The sequence below is a fragment of the Aythya fuligula genome, chromosome 2 (assembly GCF_009819795.1).
Source record: "Aythya fuligula isolate bAytFul2 chromosome 2, bAytFul2.pri, whole genome shotgun sequence".
Classification (NCBI taxonomy): Eukaryota; Metazoa; Chordata; class Aves; order Anseriformes; family Anatidae; genus Aythya; species Aythya fuligula.
The window spans coordinates 155,638,495-155,652,432 of NC_045560.1; the positions used below are offsets into that span (position 1 = coordinate 155,638,495).

The 13,938-nt window shown below is 39.7% G+C and overlaps 1 protein-coding gene across 12 annotated transcripts in view; it reads right to left on the reverse strand.

Annotated features, from left to right (window-relative positions):
• PTK2 (protein tyrosine kinase 2) overlaps nucleotides 1-13,938 on the reverse strand; it is a 191,642-nt gene that overhangs the window by 42,323 nt on the left and 135,381 nt on the right. For 6 of the 12 annotated variants that reach the window (XM_032180855.1, XM_032180854.1, XM_032180856.1 and 3 more), the window contains 2 exons: nucleotides 11,978-12,030; nucleotides 2,926-2,943 (listed from right to left, as the gene is read on the reverse strand). In XM_032180855.1, coding sequence (XP_032036746.1) covers nucleotides 2,926-2,943; nucleotides 11,978-12,030 — 71 coding nt within the window. Of the gene's footprint in view, nucleotides 1-2,925; nucleotides 2,944-4,109; nucleotides 4,194-11,977; nucleotides 12,031-13,938 lie in introns of all 12 variants that reach the window. The other 6 variants (XM_032180863.1, XM_032180862.1, XM_032180861.1 and 3 more) reach the window with 2 other exon arrangements.

Sequence of the window (13,938 nt, forward strand, 5' to 3'; positions counted from 1 at the left end):
ATGGTGTCAAGCCCTACCAGAAGGTCCTTGTCTTGCTCTAAAGAGCTTCTTGCAGTGAGTGGAGGTCATTTCCTAATGGTCAGAAACTCTTCCAGGGGTTACAAAACCAATCCACAGCAGTGAGATGGTTACTCACTGCCAGTCACATTCAATTCACCAACTTTAAATGCACAGAAATTCTCAAAATCAAGCAATTTCAAGTCCAGTCTGAGGTTTTCATGGTTGGTTTCAGGTGATCGTGTACTGGGCTACCTTTGAAAGGCGAGATTCGCTCCCCTTTTCTCCCCTTCTGCCCTGGAGCATACGTATGTTCCTACATGTCCTTTGCATCATCTCTAAAGATAAGGTTTCTGAATGGTGAGTGGGACAAAGCAAAGGTCGGATGATCCCTTTTGGCAGCAGCCCTCAGCTCAACCAAATTAAGCCACTTCCGAAACCAGAGCAAGGCCCCTAAATATTTTACACGTAGATAAACAAGAAAAAAAGCTTTCAGACCAACTAAATACTCAAAAACTGGGAAACTAGAGGTCCCTGCAACCTCTCAAGTTCAACACACTTCAGTAATTAAATGGAGAATTAAGTGGAGATTTATGATCCTAACTTGGTACTACTAAAATAAAATTAAAGCGATTTCTCTGTCAAACACCTGTACCATGTCTTGTAAAAACAGAATCAGGAAATTTTATGCCATTTGAATCTGTGCTAGGCAATTTCTATTTAGGACACTGCAAAACAGGGCCACCTAATGAAAATTCAATGAAATCTGAAGGCAGTGCACAAGTCTGAACAGGCAGCACACCCCAGGGGCACTGATCTCTTGGTATGTTTTTTCCTCCTAATATAAACTAGTGTTTTTGCAGAAAAGCCCCTGCTTGATCTGAAAAGCATCTGCTTGAAAGAAAACATCAGTGTTACACCACTGTGATGGGGACGGATCACTCTGCCTCCTTGCAATATTGTTCAAGATGGTTTTAGTTCTCTACTACAAGCTGTTATTTGAGGATAATACCGAAGAATTCTTCATATATGTATAAAAAAGGGGCTGAAAGAAATATAAAAACATCTTCAAGAAGAATTTTAAAAGCCTAGAAAGTGTGGTGCCACACTTCTTTAGAAAAAGAAAACATCTGTCACACTAGGTTATGGGACAGTGCTTATAAAATATGATAAATGACTTGGCTTGTTCACCTCCCTGTTTTAAATTAATGAAGTTTATTTTTAATAAAAGCATTAAGAGAACACTGCAGAGCACTTTACATGGTTTTGAGCCACTGCCCAAAACTGTCCTGAAACGAAAAGGGTCTTCGTAGCCAATCCAAATAAATAAAATGTATGTAATTAACTAAGTATTTCTTATTATACATTTAACACTCTGGAGGGGGATATATAATGAGAATTCAAAAACGATTCCAATCCATGTCTGGCATCGTTTCTTGGAATTAGAGGCGAATTCAATCCAGGTGATGTGCTCCAAGTGCTCTGCACCAAGGGTAACCAACCTCCCTCGCTTGCTGCTTTACCCCATGACTGCAGTCACTCGGTAAGAGATGAGAACCAAGCCTGGTAAGACCATGACCATGTTTGCCAAGAGATGGTCCAAAATCCACGGAGTCTACAGCAAAACCCATCTGGGTAAGGATCTGCAGGCTTGGATTATTCCAGGTGAAAGAAATGAGCAGGCCACTTCTGGACAAACATAGTGTCAGTGATAAAGGGGTGTGAGCCAAGTCGAACCTCACCAAACTGAATGTATTTATTAAAGAGTAGAAAAAAAATCAGTATTACATCCATAATAGCTCATCCTTTATTTTAACCTCTTTGAAATTCTTTTTCTCATGATTTTTATTCTCTTTTCAGAGCCCCTGTTTTTTAAAAGGTAAACACCAATGAAAATCAATGCAAGGTTAGTATCTGAAATACAATTTCTGAATTTATGACAGAAATAAAACACTGAGTTTTTAAGAAACACATCACTATTTCTAAGTAATAACTAGTACTATCTTAACATGACTTATATCTGAAAGAGAGAAAGCAGATGAGAATTAATACACCCCCTTGACAGTTTACTAAGAGAAAGGCCACAAGACATTCTCTCTCTTTCTTCTCATTTCCTTCTTTTGCAAATTAAAAGAACATAAAAAGCAGTGCCTCCTACTTATAAGAATAAAGACACACACACCAGTCTATCAGTTTGATTTTTTTCCATCATCAGATAAAATCCTTTAGAAAAACAGCTAAAATCTTTTTTTTTGTTGTTGTTGCTAAAAAACAAACTTCTTTTCAGAGGATAGCAAGCGAGTATTTCCAGGAAAAAAAAAAAAAAGGCTTTAAATGTTTAAAGAGGATAATATTTTATAACCACGGTTTCAAACTTTTGAAGAAAAATATTAAATGTCTTAAAAATTGGTAGATTGAGTAGCCGAAACCTGATTAATATTTCATATATTCGATCTAAATCAATCCCTCACGTATAGCTTCTTTAATGCAAGGAGCAGTAGCGGACCACCGAGCACTTTGATGCTACCATGCCTTTAAAGCATCACTTTGTGGATTCATTTCCCATGCTGTATTACAGCCATTGACCAAACCCGATCTGTGATATAACCATGTAAATCAAACTGAATGGACGCTCTTGAAAAGCTAGAAACTTTCTTTGCATCATGCCAGAGCTCCCTTTGCAAACGCATGCAATACCACATCTCTGCGTGTCTGAAATGGGTTTTCCTTTTTCGTTTCCAGTTTAGCAGAAAGGGTTAGTGGCACAGCCTGTAAGGTACAATGTTTATCGGCTAATGTCCAATGCAGAACTGCTTTTTAATACTAAAAGGTGTATAAAATTGATTACTGAAATGCGCATTGAGTGGTATGTGGATGTAGGAGTTGCATATTGCATATTAGTAACACACAGACTAGAAAACATATTACCGTCCCCACTAATTTCATCTGCAGATCCAGGTGGCATGCAAGGAGAGAGAAAAACAGAGGGGGAGAGAGAAGGGACAGAGAGAAGGGGAGGGGAAAATACACTATTAAATTCATGAGTAATCCAAAAGTATTCAGACTGCAGTTATCTTATATACCTGACTCAAGAGAAACCAGAAAAGTAGCGGAATTTAAGACTTCTCACCTAAAACCCAAGGGATAAAGATATGTCCTGAGAAGCTTGTATGACGAAACAGAGTTAACGACTTTCAAGCACAAAATTACACAAAAATTAAATCCAGGAGTGGAACTAGTACTCCTAAGGTATTGCTCAGAAATGACAAATTCTGCTATAATTCGAAATTTTGCTACAAAATAGATCTCCTACGGCCAGATGAGCCATTTCAGTTTGGCTTTGCACATACACATAGGGCTGCTGGTAACTAGAGTTGGTGCTGACACTTTCCAAGGAAGGACACTCCTGTGCTATCGCTAAGACATCAGAAACACCCTCTAATTTAAGTATTAATTAGACAGAGCATAGTGCAGTTATGCAAACGAGCCCCACAGCCTGCATTTCTGGTAATGACACTACTCCACGCCAATCCCCGCAGCACAAGCTGATGTACTTTAGACATTATCTACGAAGAAAAGGAAAATATTGGAAAAGAAATGCCCTCGTTACTCTGGTTCTTCTTATGCCTACGGAAGCCAAACCAGCCCAGCCCAAGTGCTGAACCAGTGTGCAGCCACAAGCATCGCTGTACTCAGTATTTAATTCAAAGTGATCTGAGCCGATGCTTACTGTTGCTATTCTATTTCATTCATGAGCATGCTGCATCAGGGCTCCAAGAATGAAGGAAAAATACATCGACAAAACCCACCGAGGGTAGACGGGGCCCGCAGAGCTATACAAATAAAAATATGAGTAATTTGTCAGCGTAGCATACGATGTTTAAAACAAAGTCCCCTACTAAAACGGAGACCGGCAAGTTTGCGACTGCAGGAAAATCCAATTCAATGGGAGACGAAGGGGTAGCAGAAATTTAATGAAATTATTCTTGGAACTCTGTTTGCCTGAGGCTAAAGTAGTAAACAAACAAACAAACAAAAAAAACAACAGTAACCGAGTTAGTATTTCAGCTTTTGGGTTAATAAGGCAGCCTATACAAAGAGCAGTGCAGTACCCTTAGGCGGCGGCTCATGGGAACAGAAGACGAAAGGGAGAAAGCGCTTGGCTTTCTTTACTTTATGCTGACAGTGATTGACTCCTTTACAAAGAGGCAAGAAAAGAAAAGAGAAAAACAGAAACAAATTATTTGGAAATAAAAGAAAAGAGAGCGGAGAGAACATCTACAACGAATGAACATAAAAATAAAAGGTTTACGTTACAGTTCTCTATACGCAAAATGGATATACAAATGTTCATGGGACTCTAAGGCACATTTGTTATTTTTCTACAAATTCCTTTCTACAGCAATAAGCCATTTTCATTTCACTTTTTAAAATAGAATCTATTAAAAAATAAATAAAAAATTGCCAGCTACATACGCCTCCTCATTCACAATGCAGACACCGTCCATCCCAAACGTGTAATGCACTTTTGCAAGCTCCCTAAGTTTTCCTAGAAGGTGCTGTAGCTAAATTCTGACTTAAGTGGCAGTCACCAGACCAAAACATGCATGTACTGACTTTCTAGACACAGGGAAAACTTCACACAAAACAGGTATTTCACATATCACGGTAACACAGAACAAGGAAAAGCACTATGCTACTCTGTCCCACTGACACATATTATAAAATGGGATCAGTCACTGAGTTTTCTTGCTAGTGCAGACCTCACTTGCCAAGAGATATTCAGCACAGTCCCCCTTTCTTCATCATCACACTGCACTGAATTAGCAAAGAGCTTATCATGACGAGAGATATTTCTGAGAGCATACAAAGCGGATTTCACAAGGTGAGAAAGGAGGAAACAAGATGCTAAGAACCTGAGGATAGCTGCTCCTCTTATTTCTGGCATCTGTACACTCTTCTCTGCTTTCATCCTTTCCCTCTCTCCTCTATCTCAGGGAATAGGAGAGGTGATGTAAAAATCCAGTCAACCAAAGACTCCCTCACAGCTACCACTCGAGCAAGGCCCAGTAAAGGGCAGAACTATAGCTGATTTTATTTAAAAACTTGACACTTTCAATAGAGTCTGGAAACCTACAGACCACCAAAGCAGCTGTATTTATGCAAAAAGCACTGTCTTACACTCTTTTTTTGTGGCTGGAGCTTGAGGGATGATGTGCAGGATGTTTTAGAGCTGCATTAAGTGTGTTCACTGTCCAATGTGGAGGCTGCACGCTGAATTTCATGCGCACAAACCTAAGGGTAACGTTCCTAACAAAGCTTTCGACATCCACAAATAGAAGGAAGAACTACTACAGCTATTTTTAGAGGCTGCTGAAAAGGTACTGAAATAAGAATGAAGGAACATGATACACTGCACTGAAATACAAGAACAGGTATAGAGTCGCTGGAAGCAATGCGAGCTGTCTCAAAGGGAAGAGATGCTTCAACTCGACCCATCTGCTCAGGCTACAAAGCTAATTCCGAGCCTGACGCGCTGCAACGTTGTCACTCCTACACCAGCACGTGGGTGGCAGAAGCTGATGGAAACCTGACCAGCCCATTTCTTATGAAGCTCTCTTTGAAATAACAAAGGTGGGTTGACTTCATCATGCCCCGATGAGTAGCGATGCTCAGATCAACTTGTCTCCTGCGTTTGAAAATTTGTGGTTATGATCCACTGCTTATAGCTTGTGCAATTATTCTGCCAGCTTAAATCCAGAATGCTTTGTCTTAAACTTACTGCATCTTCAGTCTAGCTACGGAAAAAGTTTATTTTGGTAAAGATTCATTTTTAAGTTCAAAAAGAAGTTGCAACTCTTTTTTAGGAACCTTGAGAGTACCTGGTTGAAATGAATGTTATAGACAGATTTCTGCCATTCCACACTGATGCCCATAAAGCTTAGAAATGCTGCTGCAAACAGACCTCACCTGACTCCTTTTTTGTTTAATTCCTCTCCCAAATTCTAAGTATTCACTAAAATTACTGTGCTCAAGAAGGCCACAACACTTTGTACATGGTAACCTGTTCTCCAAAGGGAGCCATCAGGCAAGAGGGCAGCTGCTCCTGGAGCTCCTCGTTAGGATATCCAGCACTGGAAGGCTGGATATTGTAACGTCCCTTTCTATTTTAGTCACATATTCCTGAACCAGTTTGAGAAAACCCCAGAGAAAAACCTGTGAAAGAAAGAAATCTATGCATTTTCAAGGTTTTTGAAGTAAAACAAGTACCACAGAGCAGAAACATGAATGTATTTGTCAAAGCAAGTATGCTTAGACATAAAGAATAAAACAAACAAACAAAAAAGTAACAATGCATGGGATGTTTTTCTTGCCATACAAAAATGTCTGCTCAAATCAAGAGAATGGATCGCAAAGGAGGAGCACAGGAGGGGAAGAAATTTAACCAACGCTACAGGTTGATGAAATCAGTGCGATAACTTCCTAGGCTTTGACAGGGAAGAAATCAGCTTAGAGTGTCACCACAGTTCATTTTGGTCTTTTTGTGCATGAAGAGAAGTAAAGTTGTTGTTTTTTTTTGAATCTTAAAAAATCCACGCACTTTTCAGCATTATCTTTTTGGACTGATTTGATAAAATCAGCATGCAAACAAAACAAAACAAAAACCTTTACGACCTTGGGCAAAGAACACCTTTTCCCCCTTATCAATTTATTCAAATTGGACTAGGCAATGTAAGCCCTACACAAGAAACTCCTTCAGAGCTGAGCACAGGGCACACCTTCATTTTTAGCACAGGAATCACCACACAGGGCAGGCACTGTGCTTTGCAAACAGAAGTGATTTAATAAAATCTTATTTGTCTTTCCATCCTTGCTCACAGTTTTGCTTGTGAACAGCCCTCATCGTTCACAGCTATCCTGGGCCTTTTGTATGCCAACACTGTCTTCATTAAGAACATTTTTAATTGTCTTAATAATGTAATCAGGTAAATACACTTAGCATTTTCTTCTCTGCTGTATGTTTAATTTTGACAGTTGGCTCCTGCTATGTTTCATTTTGTTCTAGATAGCCAACTGGAAGTCTTTCTCATAGATAAACTGTACCATATCCTGTTTATTTACTTATTTATTTACTAATGCAGGCATAATTTAAGTGAACTTTTAGTATATCTCCTTCAAAGCAAACCTTCAGGCCTGTGCCTTGTGCCGGTGCCTGCTATCACCTCTCCAGTCACTGCTCCCTCCCCACAGACACTTCGTTTTATTCAGCAGCACCAGAACATCCCAATGCCAGTTTTGGCTTCTGGAGTAGGCCTTCAAGATGATCAAGTCAGCAGTGTGCCCTGGCAGCCAGGAGGGCCAACCTTATCCTGGGGTGCATCAAGCACAGCATCGATGGTTGGTTGAGGGAAGGGATCGTCCTGCTCTGCTCTGCGCTGGTGTGGCCTCACCTTGAGTACTGTGTGCAGTTCTGGGCACCACAGTACAAAAAAGGATATGAAAGTGTTGGAAGGTGTCCAGAGAAGGGCTACAAAGATGGTGAAGGGTCTGGAGGGGAAGATCTATGAGGAGTGGCTGAGGTCCCTTGGCCTGTTCAGCCTGGAAAAGAGGAGGCTGAGGGGGGACCTCATGACGGTGTACAGCTTCCTCATGAGGGGGAGCGGAGGGGCAGGCACTGATCTCTTCTCTTTAGGGGCAAGCGATAGGACCCTTGGGAATGGTGTCAAGCTGCTACAGGGGAGGTTCAGGCTGGATATCAGGAAAGGTTCTTCACCAAAAGGGTTGTCGCACACTGGAACAGGCTCCCCAGGGATGTAGTCATGGCACCAGGCCCGTCAGAGTTTAAGAAGCGTTTGGACTGTGCTCTCAGTCGTATGGTCAGAATTTTTGGGTAGACCTGTGTGGTGCCAGGAATTGGACTTGATAATCCTCATGGGTCCCTTCTAGCTCAGGATATTCTGTGTTTCTGTAAGTCCACCCACAGTCTGTATGTATTCTGCCCTGTTCTGTAGCTCAGCACATAATGCAACATTGGAGCTACAACTCGAAGAATTTATGGCCAGAGAATTTTCTAGTGCAAAGGAAGCACAACGATTAGCTATGGCATACAATCATTTGATATTTTTTCTTCCTATTCATATTTACGTGAGCAAGGATGGGGTAGGAGAAACCAAAGAACTTTGTCATGAAGGATTTATGTAAGAGTGGAGCAAGCTAACTAAGGCTTTATTGATTCCATTTTATGAAGAACTTCTTATAATATATAACTGACTGGGTAACTTATTATTTTTGGAAATATGTCTATCAGGAAATACGTGCATCACCTTGCTGAGGCTAATGGTTGCTATTTCAAAACAAACTGCTGGCCAAAGAAAGTTTCTGTGGACTAGAGTAAAGCATTTAATAAGGTGACTCCAAGCAAAACAGCAGGAAACCCAGTCAATAAAATCATAGTAAAGTCCTATGTTGCTTCTTACAAATTAGATGTACTATTTGCACACAGCAAATAGCTTAGCCTTACTGTTTCCTGAGTGCACGCTCTCGGCCAAGTACAAAGAATTCCTTTTTAATGTGAAAGGAAGAAATAAACTGAGAGGGAGATAAAAGTTGGGACTATCCATCAGCTAGAACACCACTCGCTTCTGGTGAGTCACAGTAATTTAATCCAAAACATCAAAAAATCTGAAATTCCACTCAGATTTAATTGGGCTTTTTATATTTATATATAAATACATGCAGACACGCACACAGAAATGTAAAATTTGACAAATAAAATTATTACTATGCTTAAAAACTGGGGGAAATCTGGTAGGCATCTTGCTTGCACATAATAAAAGATAATGCCTGCTGCAAGAAACATTTAATTTAAAGGCAAGACAGACAAAGAATAGAAGAACAAACAGAAAAAAAAAAAACGCATGCAGTAAGAGGTGTGTGGTGAAAGCTGGTTCAGTGACACACAGCCATAAGAGAACATTTCTTGGCTCCCAGGTCCAGCAATCTCCTGCTTTAGATTCCTGGAACCAACTTCACCCTCCATTAGTTTGAAAAGGTCTTTATTCAAAGTCAGAGCAAAAAAAAAAAATAAAATTTGTATTTAGAAACCTTCAATCTTTGTATGCCTTGGAATACTGAAACACTTGGAAAGAACAAGTTTTCATTTCACTAGACCAGAAATATTTCAAGGTAGCTTAAAGCACATTTCAAAAAGCAAGACAAGACGTCTTTCATTAACAAGTTCAACCTCAAACCTGTAAAACTTCAGACAAATGCCTGAACTTTTCGACCACTACATCATGTTCCACACTGGCTTTCAGCTACTGCTGCTTCCAAATTGTGGAGGGGGGGCTCGCTTTGAAACTTTCCTTTTGAAATATGGGGTTTAATGCTACCAATGTGTCTGACTGCTTGATTTTCCTGCTGAATGCCTGTTTATGATTTTTGCTCTTTAGTGTTAGCATTGGGAGGGGTCTAAATAAAGAATAGGAGTCTCACTGCACACAAAGAGGAGAATTAATTGATGATTTAAACTATCAAAGGCACGAAGGACATTACAGCTGTCCGAATGTTATAAAGCCTCATCTCATTTGAAGTCCTTCGCTCTAAGGCATGTAAATGTCACCAGAGAAAAGCTCTTATTCTGCAAACCGAGATAGCATCATCCACAGCTGGCTTCGCGCTGGATGCTGTCAGCTGTCAGACTCTGCTGACCTGTAAGTGCCGGGTTAACCGAGCATTACGTACATCTGTTGCCTCTGCTGTTCCATATGATGTATCAGTTACATCTGACAACACCAGTGGCACTTCTTTGCATCTACACGAAGCATTACCTCATTTATAACGAATTGATTCCTTAGGGTAACTCGGAGATTTTTACAGAAGACAACTCCCTTAAGGAAAAAAACCCCTTATTATTGTGCAACTTTACCTCAATGATCTGGCTATGGGTTAAACCCAATGTCCGGACATCCACACTTGATGGACTTCAAAGAAGTTGGGGGCAAAACCAAATCAAACACAAAAAAAGTTCAAGATTGTCTGTGCTCTTATTAAAAAGAAGAACAAATCCTTGAGACTGAATTATAAATGAAACGGTTTGAATCATTCCAGTATTATGTCAGTGTTTCCAACAGCTAGTAACACGGTACGAAACCCAAGCACAATGGTTTCTTTGTGGAAAGATACTTTAGGATTTTCATTGGGGAGAGATACTTTAAATAAGATACCTTACTACAAGAAAAATACATAATTGGTTTTGATTTTGGAACTGGAAAGAAGCAGAGGGACATTTGCTGGATTAATTTGCCTGGTTTGCTTATGTTGTTACGAGGCAGCTTTGTGCCTTACAGCTTCTTTGATGTCCACTGGAACAACTGGCTTATCTCCAGCTACTTGTTTCTCCTGGATTTTGCTAGACGCTATGCTCTTGTTTGGCTATCATTCTTCTGCATGTGACGCCCTGCACACCAGAGGTACGGGGTATCACAACTAACATCAAACGACTTTTTTGAGCAAGTCTGTGGTGTGAGACATGACACTAATTCAGATATAAGATATCAAGCAAAGAATACCTAAATTTGCAAAGTTGAAGTGACTGCAATATAGGATCACGAATTAAGTATTTAATACCATACACTTTTTCAATAATAAAAGTACATCAGTGGTCTTCCAAAAATTGAAAGGGTGGAAATTTGAGGTGGCAGTGTGTTTTTTCCCTGGAGATTAACTTTTTTTTTGTTGGAGTGAGGTGATGAAAAAACACTGCACTAGTCGTTTCCACTTTTTCTAGCAGCCAAAATAACCCACACAGGTATGAATCAAGAGAGAAGCCTATCATGCTTCGTGCTTATCTACCTCCATGCCCCAAAACCTTGCCTGATGAAGGAGCAAGAGCTGCTATTTGAGAGCAAACGTTAACTGATGAAGCTCTATTACACGTCTGCAATTCGATAAACATTTGAGTTCCAGATCTTCTCACCTATTTTCTTGCACAAGGTCTGTCTACATGGGCTTCTTATGCCAGGGGTGAATCTTTAGAAAAGGGTAAGGATGGGGAAAGGAATCTGAAAAGCAGGAAATCAAACATTATGCATCTTTTCTCCTTTTTGCAAGTTTTTTGAGAATGTACCCCTAAATGGTTGCAAAACCCCCAAAAGTGGGGCTGCAGCCTCCCTGTAAGTCAAGGATGGACACTCCACTGGGTCACAGTAATTGTTCCTGAAGTCTGTGGCCAAGCACTCTAACTCTACAGGGACACATCACAATATTAGTACACTTCCACACTGCAAACCTCCATTATAAATGTCATGTGTAAGTATTCAGAAATGCATTTCCTACTGAGACACTGACTCGATCCCTCAAAAGGGCTTCTTCTGAGATTCTGTAAAAGAAAACTGTTCTTTCTCAAGTATATAAACTTAAAACAACACAAAAAATACAGTAACTAAGGGAAATCTTAGACGCCTATAAGCTGCAGAGACAGCACATACTACCTCACTTGCTCAACCCTTCAATTAACTTGTGATTTTCAATAGGAAAAATTTAAGTGCTTTGATCTGAACAGCAGCTACAAGAAAACAGCTATTCAGTTTCTTCGTTCAGCAAGGCGATGATGAATATTTAATTGCTTATTTTCACTTTCCAAAGCTACTCCCTCATAATTAACACATCCTCAGGTAATTTAAGAGATAGCCGACTTGATTACAAAGCCAAGCGGGAATATTGACAGCCTTGCTTTGAAGTAGCCTGGCCCTGCTGTACTGCACGGCCGGGGCTGCTCTCACAAGCAACACGACACGGAAGGATAGCTGGAAAAAGTTTCCCTTTACAAATTCCACTACAAAAGCAGCACAGCTATGGTCTTGGGGAAAGTCAACAGCCACGAAGCACAAAACGAGCTAACTGCAAATGCAAATCTGCCTGAACATCTGCTAGCTTTAAAAATAAACTCGCTTATTTATTTTTTTTTTACAAGCCTTACCTGATACAGAGACCGTGTGTGACCTTACTCCTTGCTTCTCATTGTTGGCCAGCCTGTAAAAGAGAGGTTTGAATCGCTGAATGCTGTACATTCTTCACGGTCCCATACGCTGTGAATTCATCCTAACAGGGCACCTTCTGTAATTAGCAGGGCCAATCCATTTGCCACAGCGACAGCTTTTGAGGGGGAGCAAAGTCAGAAAGGAATCTACCATTTCAACCCAGCTAAGGGAGGAGTGGAGAGAAGGCATTACCATTTTAATTAGCAAACAACTTCTTGACCACAGAGTGAATTTCAAGAAAAAGATAAACCTGAGTTTTAAAAACTTTTAAAATCAAGCAGTGCATGTCTAAACACTGTCAGTGCAGGCAATTTGATGGTGTATCTGCTTTCATTATCATGCTAGAAATAGAAAATATGAATTTGTTCTTTTTCCTGTAAGATGACTTATCCTGTAAAAGAATTTTAAATCGTTTTCTTCATTTACTTGACATAGAAAAATAATTTATTTAGCTACACAAGTTCATCTCTAACAAATTTCAATGAATTGTTCCAGCATTTTTTTATGTACGTATATAATTTTAATGGCAAGAGAGCAAAAGAGTACTGCACTTTGTGTTGTGAAAAATCCGAAATTTCAGCTGCCCAAAGCAAGTCCTTCTAGATGCACGATGGTGTTGGCTAGTACTTTTATACATTTGACATAAGACCCTTCCTCTACTGTCAGACTAAGAGTGTATGTGGTGCTCTTGTTTATACAGACATGGGTGTACTAATCCAGTTCTGGTAAACTGTCCCTAAAATGGGAATAAGCTTCTCCTTCAAACCTTATTTTATCCCAGAAATCCCTACAATGGAAAAACAAAACCAGGAGTAAGATGAAATGTATGCAATTAGAAGGTTATGCTGTGTTCCTCAGTTTTATCTGTTTAAGAACAAATTCTCTTTTCCTGTATGAGTGCACACTGCGTTTACCAATCTTACTGCCTCCAGCCTCGACTTTCATTTCCTTTTCCTCCCTGCATTTTAACTCCTCTCTTTCTGCACTGTGACAAAGCCAGGCTAGCATGGACTTCAGCAGGACATGCAAAGGAAGAGCTACCACTAATATCTACGTGGCCTGTTTCTTGCTGATTTCAGGAATAAATCATGTTCCATACTCCATCCAGAGGGTAAAATAGTAGTAATAATAATAATAGTTTTGGACTTCCTCCAGTAAGAAAAAAAGGAAGAGATAAGACAATATAAAAAGCTACATTTCATGTGGTCTTTCAACCATCATCTCCTGCTACTCAATATTAGTGATGCTACCTGATAGGGCTTCAAGGAAAACAATCTGATGAGATTCAGCTTTAAATTGGGTCGAAATGTGACTATTGATGAAGCAGTCAGACTCCAAAGAAGCCGGTTAACAGAGTGTATTTTAGGAAGCCACAATGCACTTGGAAAGGGTAGACAAGCATCACAACTTGCCAGACAGGACAGAGATCTAGGCATTAATATTAGGTGGGCAAAAAATCAGCAGAAAGAATTAACAGGCTTGCTGTCACTGCATTAGGGACTATAAACTCCAACAAGGTAAGGAGTATTCATAGTTCAAACAGTCAAATTAGAAATCTTTTCTTATTTACCTGAAGGCTCTGAACGGAGAAAGATGCAGAGAGATGTATTAGCACACATTAAATACGAATTATTAGATGCTGATAGCATGTCTCATCGTACCTTGGGTTGAATATCACAATAAAACTATGCAGAAACGAAGAATTCAGATCTATTTGCATGACACAGATTAGGATTTTCTACACATCTACAATTATTATCGGAGCAGATTTTTTCTGCATTACTATATTTTTTAAAAAACAGATGAGAAATTCTCTGCCATATAAGTGATATTCTTTATTACAGTCATACCTAGAGATTTCAACTCAGATTGGTCCCATTATAGAAATTTAATTTAAAAA